The sequence below is a fragment of the Canis lupus genome, chromosome 12 (assembly GCF_003254725.2).
Source record: "Canis lupus dingo isolate Sandy chromosome 12, ASM325472v2, whole genome shotgun sequence".
In the NCBI taxonomy this organism is placed as follows: domain Eukaryota; kingdom Metazoa; phylum Chordata; class Mammalia; order Carnivora; family Canidae; genus Canis; species Canis lupus.
The window spans coordinates 23,865,590-23,880,419 of record NC_064254.1 but is presented as its reverse complement, the minus strand read 5'-3'; the positions used below and the strand labels follow the sequence as shown (position 1 = coordinate 23,880,419).

General features: G+C 38.0%; 1 protein-coding gene across 30 annotated transcripts in view; it reads left to right on the top strand.

The window, feature by feature from the left end:
* DST (dystonin) overlaps window positions 1-13,191 on the top strand; it is a 480,962-nt gene extending 467,771 nt beyond the window's left edge. For 14 of the 30 annotated variants that reach the window (XM_025419100.3, XM_049092202.1, XM_025419094.3 and 11 more), the window contains 9 exons: window positions 1,054-1,208; window positions 1,385-1,459; window positions 2,341-2,358; window positions 4,564-4,681; window positions 6,053-6,124; window positions 7,048-7,247; window positions 7,687-7,797; window positions 11,205-11,328; window positions 12,172-13,191. In XM_025419100.3, coding sequence (XP_025274885.1) covers window positions 1,054-1,208; window positions 1,385-1,459; window positions 2,341-2,358; window positions 4,564-4,681; window positions 6,053-6,124; window positions 7,048-7,247; window positions 7,687-7,797; window positions 11,205-11,328; window positions 12,172-12,434 — 1,136 coding nt within the window. In that variant the 3' untranslated portion in view covers window positions 12,435-13,191. The remainder of the gene's footprint in view (window positions 1-1,053; window positions 1,209-1,384; window positions 1,460-2,340; window positions 2,359-4,563; window positions 4,682-6,052; window positions 6,125-7,047; window positions 7,248-7,686; window positions 7,798-11,204; window positions 11,329-12,171) is intronic. The other 16 variants (XM_025419112.2, XM_035698100.2, XM_025419111.3 and 13 more) reach the window with 4 other exon arrangements.
* Window positions 13,192-14,830: the final 1,639 nt, after the last annotated feature.

The following is a 14,830-nucleotide window of genomic DNA, read 5'->3' as shown; positions in this document are numbered from 1 at the left end:
CAGCTGCATCCTCAGTATAATAAAGTTAATAATATGTGATTCTTAGATTGTTTTGTCCGACATATAATGGGAAATCAATAAATTCAAGTCAGTCTCTTCCTTTTTTGTTCTAATTAACATCTGATCATTATCATTAGTGGGAAATCAAAACCCTATAAAAATGTGTCACCGAGTTAGTCACATGGACAGGATTTCTCTGGCAGAGGTTACTGGAAGTAAGTCTTAAAGTAAATTTAATATAATCGTACGAATGTATGTATGAATTCACATATATAAAATTCATATATTCCTTAAGTAAAGTGGTAGTTGAACCATATGAAATTTGCTAATTTTAAACAATTTCAACCAAAAAAAAAAAAGCAATTTCAAATGATCCACCCAGGCAGTAATTAAAGATAGGTCCCATATATAGTGGTTTCATTTGTTAGGATATAAATCAGCTCTTGAAAGGATTTTAATATATTTGATGACCCTGATAATTTAACTGGCTACCTTAAGATAAAAAATCATACAATTAGCAAATTAAACCATTTACTTTTCTTTAAGATTAAATCTTTTTATAAAATGTTATTGTAAATAGCAGGTCTTAAAAACTTTCACTGGGAAGATAATATGGCTTATGCTGAGAGTATCTTAATTATCATTTATTTGTGGAATCTAAATACAGAGTTAGACTTAGAGTAGAAGAGTGGTTGCTGGGGGCTGGGAAGTAGGAAACACAGAGAGCCCCATAGAGGGGTACAAACTTTAAGCTGCACAATGAGTAAGGTCTGAGGATCTAGAGTATAACATGGTGGCTGTAGTTGATAGCACTGTATTGTGTAATTGACATTTTCTGAGTAGAACTTAAATGTTGAAAAAAAAAGAAGATAAATATGTGAGGTGGTGATGTGCTAATTAACTTGATGGGAGGACTCCTTTCACAACACGTACAAGGATCTGATCATCACAATGTATACCTCTCAGCATCTGACAGTTTTATTTATCAGTTATACCTAAGTAATGCCACTTAGCATTATTCTGAAAACTTAACCATTACTTTGAAAATTTTAGAGTTTCCAACCAGCCGCCTGGAAATGAGCGCAGTTGCCGACATCTTTGACCGAGACGGCGATGGATATATTGACTACTATGAGTTTGTAGCAGCCCTCCACCCTAATAAAGATGCATATAAACCCGTCACAGATGCGGACAAAATCGAAGATGAGGTACTCCTTATCCCCCGCTGCCTGCAGCAGCAGCAGTGTGCGCTGCCAAGATACCGTGCTCAAACTCATGCAGCCATTTTATTTACTTCCACCTTGAGTTGTTGTGTCCAGGTTTTTATGGACTGAGTGATGTAATGTTAACAGGAAAGTGACATTTCATCATTGTTTTTTGGCAGGTGACAAGGCAGGTGGCGAAGTGTAAATGTGCAAAACGATTTCAAGTTGAACAGATCGGAGATAACAAATACAGAGTGAGTTTTCAAGATTAACTGTTTAGTTCTCTTGAAGGATAAAAATGGAAATTTGTATACAATTTGATCTGCATTGCTTTCCAGGAATGCTAATTATTTATTTTTTACCTCACATCACAATAGAATGTTCTATGAAATTCCAACTTTTGTCTTTTTAAATTATGTAGAGATAGCCTGCATTTTGTAAATTAGGACATGTCTTTGACACGTGCATTACTTGGAAGAGAAAAGCACATCTCACATACTCAGGTTGCTTCCTGTGTCTTATGATACATTTTATTATGATTAGAGGTAAGTTTTCATATTTTTGATAAAAAAGCTATTCCAAAACAGAAGCACGAAGTTAAAAATGTTGAATCATTTTTAGAAATACAAAAAAGAGGCAGTGTTTTCCACTCATGCAGTTGTTTTTCCTTTTATTCAAAATCTCAAAAGCTCAGTTCCCCTTCTTCAAAATAGTTATTTGAACAACCAGTGGGACTTTGTCACTCTTCTTCTTTTTCTCTTTTTTGGAATATCTCTTACATGTAGTAGCTAGATAGGAAATGTGCTGAGTTTCCCTAATACAGTATGTTACTTACAAGTCAAATTTTTTTAACTTTGATTTTTTTAATTTCTATATTGAAAAATATTCATCGACATATTTGAATTTCTGACCTAAATTTGAAACCCAAAGATTTAAAAAAAAAAACTTTTATGGAAAATTTTCTGATTATATGGCTTGAAGTTTGGACAGGTGGGTACCTGCACATCTCTAACCTAGATACTATATCCAGGAGTCCAGAGTGTGACAGATTGTATGTGTGTGTTCTAGAGTCATATAGAAAGTTTCCTATTGAACTAATTGTGTCTTTCTTCCATTTTTTATTTTGTTTTATCAGTTCTTCCTGGGAAATCAGGTATAAACCAGTGGAATGTATTCTCAAGTTCCCAATGATTTTTTTTTTTAACTTTAATTCATAGTCATTAAAGCTTGCCATGGCCAATCTTTCCCATGCTGTTGCCCTAGCTACTACATTGTTGGTTGGCGTGGTGTTTCTGTAAACGCTGTAAGGGTCCTTGATCCAGGATTCCTTTTTGCCGTGTGTCTCAGATGAGGACATTACTTTTAAGCAAACCAGATAATAAATTGTAGCTTGACTGGTCACAGTGTTACAAATGCAATTTTTAGTTCCAGTTTATAATAATACTGTTAGCGTATATTTAATGCAAATACTTACTGGAACACAGATTTGATTCTGCATACATCTCTATGGTGTGTTTAACCATTTAGGTAAAAAAAACAAAACAAAACATTGAGATCATAGGGTCTACAAGTAGCTGGAGAAGGATCAGGATTGGGCAGTGACATGGGAAGACAGAGTAGTGAGAACTCTCCCTGGCTCTCAGCCACAAGTAATGTGCTCTCTCCAAAGAGGGATTGTCCATTTGTCCTAAATCAATGATTCTGTGATTTCTTGTCTCACAATTTGGCTGTTAGGAAAACTAGGGAAATTCCTAAGGCGATGTTAGTTATCTAGAGAATACCCTCTCAAAATCAAAATTTAAATCATATTTGTTAGAATTGAAATATCTCTACAAAATACTAACATCATTTCCTTAAAACTTTTGCTTTAAACATAATCTTAAAAAAAATAAAAATAAAAATAAACATAATCTTGGACTGCAAGTATCTGGTCTAATTATCTGGTTTCTTAAGGGTAATTTTCTTTAAATCCCCTCCTTTTCCTTTGCTTATTAGCAGCACCAAATTTTTTCTAACAAAATAAATATATATTTTGATTTTAAAATTTTAATTTATATTTCAGGAACCAGGTCAATCATAGGAAAGTTTAAATCTCAAGGCTTGAAAATGGACTTAGAAATAGCAATATAAAAAAGATGCTGTAAAACACATGAGTTCCCGCCGGTCCATTTAACATGCTTTCCAGGTCCTTTTGAGTTTCAGGGTCTGGAATGGTTGGCTTTGCTTTAGGGTTCTTTTCCTGAAACTCAGTGTTAAAGCATATTGAAAAATGGCATATTGTTTCTCCTTAAAATAAAGCTTTCTGCTTATCCAGATGAACCCAGACAATAGTCAAAGTCACAATTGTATCTCACCTGCCTTTAAAAGAAGCTATTTATGTTTACCGGACTCTTCACTGTGCTGTGGTATCTGCTGGGTTGGCAACCATGAAATTTGGTATGGTGATTTTTACAAGCTGAACACAAGCCTATTAGAAATGATTTAAAAGTATAAAATTATTTCTCATGGGCTTTCAAAATCTTATGGTTAGAAACTATGTAGTCTACACATTTATTCAGGACTTGGAGAATTTGTAGCATATCCAAGTAATTTGGAGATCCATTGAACGAGTAAAAACAGCTTGTTAGTGTCAGTAATTATGGTACAAACAGCTTTAAGCCTTTTAGATTTGAAAGCTGTATCATTAATAATGTGTCACTGGCTGTTCTAATATCACAGTAATCCGAAATGACACATTAATCCAGCCTCTAACAAATTGGTTTACCAGACCATTAGTGTTGCAGAAATTTTAGTTGACTGTGAAATTTTTTATTGGTCATGTTCATATATACTACCTTATCTCTTTTAAGTCAAAACTGCTCTTAGAGAAAATGAAATGAATTTATGGAGATTTCTCTCACAGATTTCAGTGGAAAGCAATTTTAGTTTTTAGAAGAAGTTTTAATGAAGAAGAATCAGAGTTTATTAAATTTTCTTTAGAATCTTATTTTGTGTAAGCCCTGGGCTAGTGGGCCAATGCTTATTTTCACGTCTGTGTTTCATTTCTAGAAACATTTTTCAGTTACTGCCTTACTAATGTTGTTTCTATCATAAAGAAAAATCATTTCTTGAACAAAGCTTCAGTATTATACTTGATAACCTTTGTTAGCTTTTTTCAAACTGTTTCCTTTGAGCTAAATCAGCATGCAGCAGTCTAACGCAGATCATCTCAAATCCCCTTTTCTGAGATTTTACTAATCACTGTGAACTAAAGCAAGAAATTTAAGTTGGTTGCTTAAGCTACTGCAGATTGCACATCGCCCTTTCACATAGACTTGCTGTTGACGATTAGAGGTTCTTTCTTCCTTCGTCTTCACAGTTTGGAGACTCTCAGCAACTGCGACTTGTTCGGATCCTTCGAAGCACTGTAATGGTTCGTGTTGGAGGTGGATGGATGGCACTTGATGAGTTCTTAGTGAAAAATGATCCTTGCAGGGGTAAGGAGATGCTATGTCAAGATAATAACACCATTAAAGTATATCCATTTTGTATTATTTTCCAGCATCAAAAACATGCTGGGTATAATTTTGGTCATTTATCTACAATAATGAATGTTTCACATTGGTCCCTGTCAGCCTGGAGTTCCTAGAGAACTTGTGGCAGTCATGTAAACCATGTTCTTCTCATTTTTTTTCCTTACATCTTCTAGATAAATATGAGACTGATAGGCAGGAAATCAATTTTTTTTTTTAAGGAAATGCTTCCATCAACAATTTTCAGAATGAGTAATTACACCAACTACGGAAAGGATTTCATCTGTCATTACATAGCAAAGTACAGTGAAAGGAGAGTGAGGTGAAGGAGACTGAACATGCTGGACAGTAGAAGTTTAAAAGTGAAAGTTTTTCAAATTGGCAGGAGGTAGCACAGAAAATAATACCTAAAAATTTTGAAAGTGATCAACTGCAAACTTGACTCTTATTTCAAAGCTATAGATTAGCATATTAAAAATGTACACATATGATACTATAGCTCACTTTATATCCACCAGCCAAAGAGTCCTTGATTATCTTGTAATCTTCATTTTTCAGATCCTAAAGTCGATTGTGGAATTCTTTACTGATTGACCTCACAAGTGGTCATTTGATTGCAGTTGCTGGTTAGGTCCCATTTACTTTTAATAGGCCCATTTTTCTTCAAAAAAAAGAAAAAGCAAACAACATTTTTGTGATTTTCTTTAACCTGTGAACTCATTTCGTTCCTCTTAAACAAACAATAGCAAATATCTGTGCTGATAACTGTTTTTGGCTACCAAGTTGGCAGCTGGGGTTCCTCCTGTGAGGCCTCTTTGTTACTGTAGTCCTGGCATCTGAGCACAGGTACATCTGAGTGAGTTTTCCTGTGCAGTGAGCAGGCCACTCTGCTAAGGGCACCCTGGATTGTCATAAGACCTACTCAGTAGCTCTGCTCTCTGCAAGTCATTGATGCATCCATGGAAGGGATAAAATCACAAAAACTCCTTTTATTAATATTTTGAAAATAATGCAGCCTCAAGTAATGTAGTTCCTCTCACGAAACAGCAATTAGAATGTGTAGTGTCCTGTTGAGTTGCTTAGAAAAGTTAGCGTGACCGTGGCCAAATCTTCCAAATACATTTTTCTTACTGAGTCAAATCTTTTTTTTTTTTTTTTTTTTTTTTTTTTGAGTCAAATCTTTGAGTGCTTCTTTTCCTGATGCAACTTTTCTTCTAAAATGTGTGCTAAAAGCCGGATCTGAGCACCCCTTGCATATTCAACTACTGTACTTTGTTTCTTCTCTTGCTAACAGTATTCTTTAATGTGATTGGTATCCTGTGTCATTTTTTCTAGTTCATCATCATGGGAGTAAAATGTTACGTTCGGAATCAAACTCTTCAATTACTACTACTCAGCCTACTATAGGTTGGCAACCCCTCTCTTTGCCTCTCCTCTCTTGCCTTTTCTCTTTCCTACTTTGACATTCTTGCTTTAATCATTTGTTTTAAGATAACACGCTTCATCCATCGCGTATGGCTTAACTCATATCCAACTGAGCTGGTGCTTCCAAATTTAAATTCTGAAACGTTGGCACACTTGCGGTGTGTCATAAACGTAGGTGTTCTATAAGTGATCAAGCACATGCTAACACGTTGCTCATCGGGTTCTCGTGGAGCGTCCTCCATGTGCATATGTGTTCGTATGAGCGTCGCATCACCGATTAGCTCATATCCTTGAGTCTGGTGTTCGTTGTTGCATGTTGGTTAAACCGAGTTTTTCAAGGCATAAAATAAAATTACTGGTTGCCTCATTTAAGTGAAAAACCTGAGGGTTTTATATGTTGTCATCATGATTAACAAGCCATCTCTCGTTCTGTGTAATCCTATTATTTAATTAACTCCAGTGTTTAAATAAATACTGGCCTTCTCCTTACCTCAGTAGTACATGCAAAAGCCACAGTCCCTGCCTTACTGGCTTGTCTTCTCAGTGTGGGGAAGGGGTGATGGACCATGTGGGCATCAGTAGCTGGTGGATTAACAGTATTTTAGCATGAGCTTGCCATTTTCATGCTGACTCCTTCTTTAATAGTGGTTATTCTTGCTGGTGTCTAGTGTTAGAATAAACACACTTTTTTTTTTCTTTCCCAAACTCACTTGTATCCAAAAGGAATGCATTGCAAAAGAATGCATTTAACTTTTTGTTATGCTGCGTTGGAGTTGGCATGGCAAAAAGATGTTCTTGAAATCCTCAACATGATCTGTGGTGCCAGGTGGTGGTTTTTCCTATGAATGACAGAGCACCTCTTTCTTCCCCTCCTCTTTTGTGTGTGTGCGCATCACATAATCCAGCTAAAGGAAGGACAAATATGGAACTCCGGGAGAAGTTCATTCTAGCAGATGGTGCCAGTCAAGGGATGGCTGCCTTCCGACCCCGGGGCCGAAGATCACGGCCGTCATCACGAGGAGCTTCACCCAACCGATCAACTTCTGTATCCAGTCAGGCTGGCCAGGCAGCCTCTCCACAGGTCCCTGCCACCAGCACACCCAAGGTAGGACTCACATAGGAAGTGTTGTCCTTCTCCCGTGCAGTCACTGTCTTTAGTATACTTTTGAATGTTTTTAGGACCCTAGAAATTATGGGGCCAGTCTTCTCCATTTGTATCTCTTCTCTCAGTAAGACAAATGAAGGATTTGCATACATGTGTGTGCATATTATATGTGGAGGCCCATTTGGAGACTTGTGGCCCATATGGAGAGTATCTATATAGGCACTTTAGTTACCTTTCAGAGTATGTCTTTTTTTTCTCTTTAAATAAAGTTTTATTTATTTGTTTTTTGGTGTATATGATTTGCCATCAAATCTTTCCATTTATTTTTAATTATTATCATTCTTACTGTGAAATGTTACTCTTTGCTGTGAATATCTCTTTCTGTGGTTTGTTTTTTATCTACTGTCCTTTATATTTGATTTGCCATTGTTTCATACAGATTCTCCATCCTTTAACACGCAATTATGGTAAACCATGGTTGACAAACAGCAAAATGTCAACTCCTTGTAAACCAGCAGAGTGCTCAGACTTTTCCGTGCCATCTGCAGAGGTATCGTAAGGCCCCAGATTCTAGTCTAACAGTCTTCTTTAATTGACACTGTCACGCACTAACATTGCTTCAACCCTCTCTTAATACACATACTTTTGATTAATGCTGTGTCTTTTTATAGACTTCTGTAAGATAAGTATCAACTCAGCATTTCTGGAAAGACATGAGTGAGGGGTTCATGTAGAAAAGACAGTTTGTAGCTCTTTGAATGGTGTCAGCTGAACATAGTCCAACATAGTCACACTTGCAGGGCCTGTGTATCTCCTTTTTCTTTCTGTTCTCTTACTCATACTTAATTTTACTTTTTCCTCTTGTGAGAAAAGTAAAATTATACATAAGGAGATTATATTCAGACCTAAGTAAAGTTTCTTTTAAAGCTCCTGGTTATGCTCATGCTTCTAGACATAATGTGAGCAAGAAATGCAACAATCCCCCATTTAAGGGAGAGTGAAAGACACTGTCATTTGCAAGAGAATCACTTACATTAAAAGAATGTTTATAAAGTGCCCGTCATGAGCACAGACCTTCCGAATGTTTGTTACTTTTATTTCTGCCCAAGAACACTGGGTGGGTAAGACATAAGCCTTTTGGTTATCAGTGCTGTGGTTTGGAGGCGGAGGTATGCAAAAAGTTACCTGGCTTTTTCAATAGGTATGTGTCTATTAGACTTTCATGATTACTATTTAAGTATGCTCCAGCTTTTTAACATGGCATAGTTTATGGGGATAAGATAGGTCATATAAAATTTGCCAAGTTATTTCATCTACAGTAGATACAGATCATCTACAGTAACTGAAAGTCAACCAAATATATTTGAAAGAAAGTTCTCTAAAATGACACGCATAGGTATCAAATAATCATATGTTTGATTAGAATCACAATAAGGAGGAGGGGGAAATGTCCCTAAACAACTTGTCTTGAAATGAAGGATTTCAGGTTGAAGGCCAGGACCCTTTTATGAAGGTGCTATAGTACCTTTAAAAAGCCCTTTATGCTTTTCAAAAACACTTTCTAATCTATTATTTAATCCTCACATGAATAATAAGTAAACAGAATGTTTCATTACTTTCATGACTCAGATGGAAATGATGCAAATATCGTTGCTGGCGGTGATAGAATCAAGGCAGAAACAACCCCCTCAGTTCTTCCTCCTTCCTCCTTCCCTGACCCCTCATGTCCACCCCCTCCCGCAGGTGGGAAGGGCTAGTATCATAGGTTATCTAGAGATCTGTCAACTAAGGATGGATCTGTTGTAGAAAACTGAGAAGTTTTTTTTTTATTTTTAATTGAAATTCAGTTTAATTAACACATACTGTATTATTAGTTTCAGAGGTAGAATTCTACCCCTGCCCACCTCCCTTCCAGTGACCCTCAGTTTGTTTCCTATGTTTAAGCATCTTTTATGATTTGCCTCCCTCTCTGATTTTGTCTTGTTTTATTTTTCCTTCCCTTCCCCTAATGAAAACCAAGAATAGTTTAAGGAGCCTCAAGCAACATATGTGTTTTAAATTTTGGGGACTGTGCTGCTATGTTAGTTCAGATTTTTAAAAAGCATAGTCTCTCCCAGATTAGAGCTAAATTATGTTATTTTAACTACTATAAAATTTATGTTTATTTCAAATAGCCTCATCAGACAAAAAAGCCAAACAGAGAAAACAATAGTATACTTCTATGGAGGGCTCTGTAAGAGAACTAGGTAGGGTTTGTGACAATAAAATAAGAACAATCAGGGCTTTATGAGAAGAATGATTTGGTTCTTATATGGCAATGAATTCTAACACCTTAAATGATATATTTCATAATTTGAGGGTCCTCACTGTTTTCTTGAATTGTTAAGATTCTTCCAAAGTTAGGAATTTAACTAAATCAGAGCGGCCAGATCTTGGGCAATTCACTGTCCTCCTCAGGTCCTCATCTTTCACATATGGAAAAAAGTTGTGATTAGGTAGGTGAGTGTAAAGATTGGGCAGCCCTTGTGGCTCAGTGGTTTAGTGCCGCCTTCGGCCCAGGGCATGATCCTGGGGACCCGGGATCAAGTCCCACGTCGGGCTCCCTGCAAAGAGCCTGCTTCTCCCTCTGCCTGTGTCTCCCCCTCTCTCTTTCTCCCTCTGTGTCTCTTATGAATACATAAACCTTAAAAAAAATAAAGATTATCCTTACCTGTGTGAAAATTTTATAGTTATACAAATCACATATAAATTCCGTCCTTAAATTGTATGTATAGAGTACATATGTAAATGAATTTCAGATATTACATGTATATTAAATTGCAACTCTGATGTATCAAAAGGTCTTACGTATGCTTTATTAGACATTTACAACTTATAAGAGAAAAAAACTAATTTAAAACACACACAGGGATCCCTGGGTGGCGCAGCGGTTTAGCGCCTGCCTTTGGCCCAGGGCACGATCCTGGAGACTCGGGATCGAATCCCACGTCGGGCTCCCTGCATGGAGCCTGCTTCTCCCTCTGCCTGTGTCTCTGCCTCTCTCTCTCTCTCTGTGTGACTATCATAAATAAATAAAATAAAATAAAACACATACACACACACACACATAATATGCACCGATTCATTTCCTCCAAACAGTTCCCTATGAGTTCATTGAAGCAAAATTCATATCCCTTGTACTTCTTGGGAGTCTTATTTTTTTAACTTTGGGAGAATTTTCAGAATGTTGTAGTGATCTGGAAAAAATGCAGTCATTTTAGACTTATAATAAAATCTCATAGTTGTGATTACTTTAGGCATTCTCAATGAGCTTCTATGTGAATTTTTAAAGGGTTTTCCCTAATCATCATCTCTATGTCTCATGTGGAAAGACCGTAGAAGGTATTAGAAGTAGGTACAGTGGCATGGTACCAAGTTATAAAATGTCACTATGTGTTTTTTGGAGTTAAGTTTGTTTAATGATGACTGCTTAGGCATTATTTGCTTATTGTTCTAATTCTCTCTGCTCGTTTCTGCCTGGTTCCCTAAAAGCTTTGGAGGCAACAGAATATCCAAGCACAACTTTTCAGAGTCCCCTGCTCTCTATACCATGCAGTCCCCATTTATCTGGCAGTACTGTCCTAACTCTGTAATACTCGCAGACAGCCTGGAAGATACTAATATGCTCATGGTTTAATTTGCCTTTTTTTTTTCTCCTCTTGCTATCATTTGGGGATCTCTATTTTTGTGTGTTCTCTACAACATGAATTCCTTTTGAATTCAGGGAAAGAAAAAGAAATGAGGAAAGCAATCAGTAAGATCCCATACCACTTAATCAAAAAGCTGCCCCCCCCTCCCGCCTGCTCCCCCTCCTGAAGAGGGCCAGTGGAGGGTTTCCACCCATCTGTAATGTGGTGTCAGTGGCAGATCATCCAACAGGAGCAATTTCTTGATGTGTCCTTTTCTGATTAAATACAGGGTACACCAATCCAAGGAAGCAAGCTTCGACTCCCAGGCTATTTATCAGGGAAAGGCTTCCACTCTGGGGATGACAGTGGCTTGATAACTACCGCAGCCGCCAGAGTCCGAACACAGTTTGCTGGTGAGTGTGGAATGGGGTCTTTCTTTAATGGCTTTTTGCAGTGTGATCTGAAGGCTAAAGTCCCTGCTGTTCTTCATTGGGGCTGAAATAACAAATCGATGATGCTATATTCTTTTGAAATGACACCTAGCCCAGTCTTCCAGCTAAGGTAGGGGATAAATGAGTCATGAGGACAAGGGACAGGAATGTCCTTTCTGGAAAGTACCGAAGAAAGATGAACATGAGAAAAACCACAGCAGTGTCCTGTCCTTTCATGCTGGAAGGTCTTGACTCTCCTGCCTGCTTAGAACTTGCCTTAGGCTCTACCTCAGGTGGTTGGAAAAACTCAACCATCCTGGGCCTTACACCTGTGCTTCTCCTATTTCTTCACAGAAGAGTGAACCCAGTCCCTGGGGTTCTGGGCTCAGCAAGCCTGAAGTATCTTTCAAGTTTCAAGTCTTACTTTTAAATTCCTATGTGCTTTGAATTACTTATCACCTAAGAGTTGTCTCCATATGGGTGCTGCACACATCCCTGGGTACACATGTTAGACTTTGGAAAGCATAATCTTATATAGGTATATTCCTCATATCTGTCTGTAGTCAGTGGAATCCTGTTTTCAGCGACTAAGTCCAAACGTACCTTTAGTTTGTAAACCTAGCTTTTTGTTTATGACATCTACTTAGAGTGAGGCTGCCTACCCTAGCAGGATGGAGAAAGGCCACGCATCCACAGGTGTCCGCTGAGTGCTACTAGGTGACAGGAAAGATTGTTGAGATTAAACGTGGCGTTAGGTTTCAAGAATGTGTCACAAATGGACCCGGTAATAATAAAGGGCGCTTCGACTCTGTCTTCTCTCCTCAGATCCCAAGAAGACTCCCAGCCGACCAGGAAGCCGAGCCGGAAGCAAAGCTGGCAGCAGGGCCAGCAGCCGCCGAGGCAGCGATGCATCAGACTTTGACATTTCAGAAATCCAGTCTGTGTGCTCAGACGTGGAGACTGTCCCCCCGACACACAGGCCTACACCCCGAGCAGGTTCTCGGCCATCCACAGCCAAGCCTTCCAAAATCCCCACGCCCCAGAGGAAATCACCGGCCAGCAAATTGGACAAGTCCTCAAAGAGATAGTGCAATTGGTTCCAGCACGGCCCTTCCTTGAGCATTTATTATTTAAGTTTGAAAGATGTAAAATATGATGTAGAAATTATTGTGAAATAATTGCAAGAAGTGAGTTTAAAATTCTGCAGATGGCCTTATTTGTGTATTTGTCTTTTTATTTTATCTGTATAATTTTTTTGTCAGATATTCTGGGGTGAAAGTCACATGATACGTGAGGGGAAGAGAGTTTAACATGCACTAACATTTCTGCACTGTAACGTGGGGGGGGCACACACTCAAATCCATGACTGTACCTACAGGTAAGTCCACCTCCTCACTGACAGCCACACACTACAGCCGCAGCTAATGTGATGGATACCTCATGACATCTTCTTGCTTTTGTAGAAACTCTGAAAAGCCAAAAGACACACATGTGGGATATATTTTGAGGTGATTTAAATGTAAACTAAAAGCAGACTGCACGTCCACACAGTTCTTTACGCAGTGTCTGACCAAGAACTCACAGGAAGGTACTCTAAGCACTTGCCAGTGCCATGATATTCAAGAACCTTGCAGCATTTCTGTGCCATGGCTTCACATGAGGCCAGAGGCATCCTGGACATTAGACCTATTATACTGTAAGAATATAATTATAAAGTGCATTCATATAAATGTGAGGTTTTCTTTTGCTTGAGTGGACAGTAGCACCTGTATCATTGAACTCATTTTGTATCAAAGCAATTTTGCTTGCAGAAAGCTATGAAATAAAACACGTCCCTTAACTACATTGCTATGGAATTAATTTTTTCCCCAGGGAAAATCCGTGTATTTTTTTATGAGCAATATCAATTTGGAGTGACCAAAAGATACTTAAAAAATGGGTTTATTTTGATTTCTCATCTGAAATAATCATGTTCTGGTATTATATCTATATTTAATAAATATATACATTTTAATTTATTATGTATACTCACATACTATAGAAAGATATTAGTATGCATTTAATAAAACATATTCACTTGAACATATGGAATACCTGATTATTTAAAGAACTTTTTCTATCATTTGTTTTTAATAAAGGTTGTATGTCTGATGTATTTTTACTAATAGCATGACAATAAGTTTGGGAAACATCAAAATGCAGGGATAGATCATAAATATGTAATAAAAATGACATCAACAAATACCTAATATTCTACAAATATTTTTAGTAACAACTGTGTACCAGCCAGTGTATTACCCGGAGGGTGTAGGTTCCTTGCCATCTTATATACAAGGGGAAACAGTTAATAAATTAATAAACAAATGAGCAAATCACTAAAAAAAAAAAAAAAACCATGAACTAAAACCAGGAGATATTTGACACGGTGGCTACTTCTATCATTAAGGTAATAACAATGATCTTCTTGTGACCTATGTGCATTTAAAAATCAAATGATCAAATTTCCCTAAATAGAAAAATGGCATCAAATATAATTAGAAGTGGGACGCCGGGGATCGCTGGGTGGCTCAGCAGTTTAGCGCCTACCTTTGGCCCAGAGTGCGATCCTGGAGTCCCGGAATCGGGTCCCACGTCAGGGTCCCACGTCAGGCTCCCACATGGAGCCTGCTTCTCCCTCTGCCTGTGTCTCTGCCCCTCTCTCTCTCTCTCTCTCTCTCTATCATGAATAAATAAATAAATCTTTATTAAAAAAAATATGTAGGATGCCTAGGTGGCTCAGTTAAGTGGGCAACACTCGATTTTGGCTCAGGTCAGATTTTAGGGTCCTGGGATCGAACCCCTGTGTCAGGCTCCACACTTAGCTGGGAGTCAGCTTCTTTCTCTCCCTCTACCTCTACCTTCCCCCCGCTCATGTGCACTCTCTCTAATATAAACCTCTAAAATACATAGATAATTAGAAGAACAGCAGATTGTTATTTTGGACATGACGGGTCATGACTTTTCCCATAACTGTAAATTTGTTTCAACAAAAGGCAGTGGTGGTGTTCAGGCTCAAGGGAATAGTATTATGTTTTCCCTGCTTGGCCTTTTTTCATGAAGGCCAATAATGAAGAGCCTGGAGACTACATGGACAGAAATTATTATTATTTTAAAGATTTTATTTATTCATGAGAAACAGAGGAGAGAGAGGCAGACACAGGCAGAGGGAGAAGCAGGCTCCATGCAGGGAGCCTGACATGGGATTCTATCCCGGGTCTCCAGGATTACACCCTGGGCTGAAGGCGGCGCTAAACCCCTGAGCCACCCGGGCTGCCCATACATGGACAGAACTTAGGTGGTGCCACTTTTAGGTGATAGTAATTCCTTTTTTTTTTTTTTTTTGAAAGCATGGGTCTCAGGTGAGAGCCCTTGATGGAAAGGGTAATTCTACCTAATAGATCATATGTTATAATTCATGCATTTGATTATTAACATACCATCTGAG